Below are 445 nucleotides of genomic sequence, written 5' to 3'. Positions count from 1 at the left end.
GGAGGAGTGGTTACTTCACCAGGAGGAGTGGTGACTTCACCAGGAGGAGTGGTGACCTCACCAGGAGGAGTGGTGATTTCAGATGGAGGAGTGGTTACTTCACCAGGAGGAGTGGTAACTTCGCCAGGAGGAATGGTGACTTCACCAGGAGGAGTGATGACTTCAGAAGGAGGAGTAGTGACTTCGCCAGGAGGAGTGGTGACTTCGCCAGGTGGAGTGGTGACTTCACCAGGAGGAGTGGTGACATCACCAGGAGGAGTTGTGATTTCAGATGGAGGAGTGGTGACTTCAAATGGAGGAGTGGTCAATTCACCAGGAGGAGTGGTGACATCACCAGGAGGAGTGGTGACTTCACCAGGAGGTGTGGTGACATCACCAGGAGGAGTGGTGATTTCAGATGGAGGAGTGGTGACTTCAGATGGAGGAGTGGTGACTTCACCAGGAG

At 54.2% G+C, this 445-nt stretch overlaps 1 protein-coding gene across 1 annotated transcript in view; it reads right to left on the bottom strand.

Moving 5' to 3' along the window:
* LOC101981334 (mucin-17) overlaps positions 1-445 on the bottom strand; it is a 26,662-nt gene that overhangs the window by 11,105 nt on the left and 15,112 nt on the right. The window contains exon 3 of the mRNA XM_026784694.1: positions 62-412. Coding sequence (XP_026640495.1) covers positions 62-412 — 351 coding nt within the window. The remainder of the gene's footprint in view (positions 1-61; positions 413-445) is intronic.

This window comes from Microtus ochrogaster, chromosome 2 (assembly GCF_000317375.1).
Source record: "Microtus ochrogaster isolate Prairie Vole_2 chromosome 2, MicOch1.0, whole genome shotgun sequence".
Lineage (NCBI taxonomy): Eukaryota > Metazoa > Chordata > Mammalia > Rodentia > Cricetidae > Microtus > Microtus ochrogaster.
Note: the sequence above shows the minus strand (reverse complement) of the source record. Positions and strands in the feature narration are given on the sequence as shown.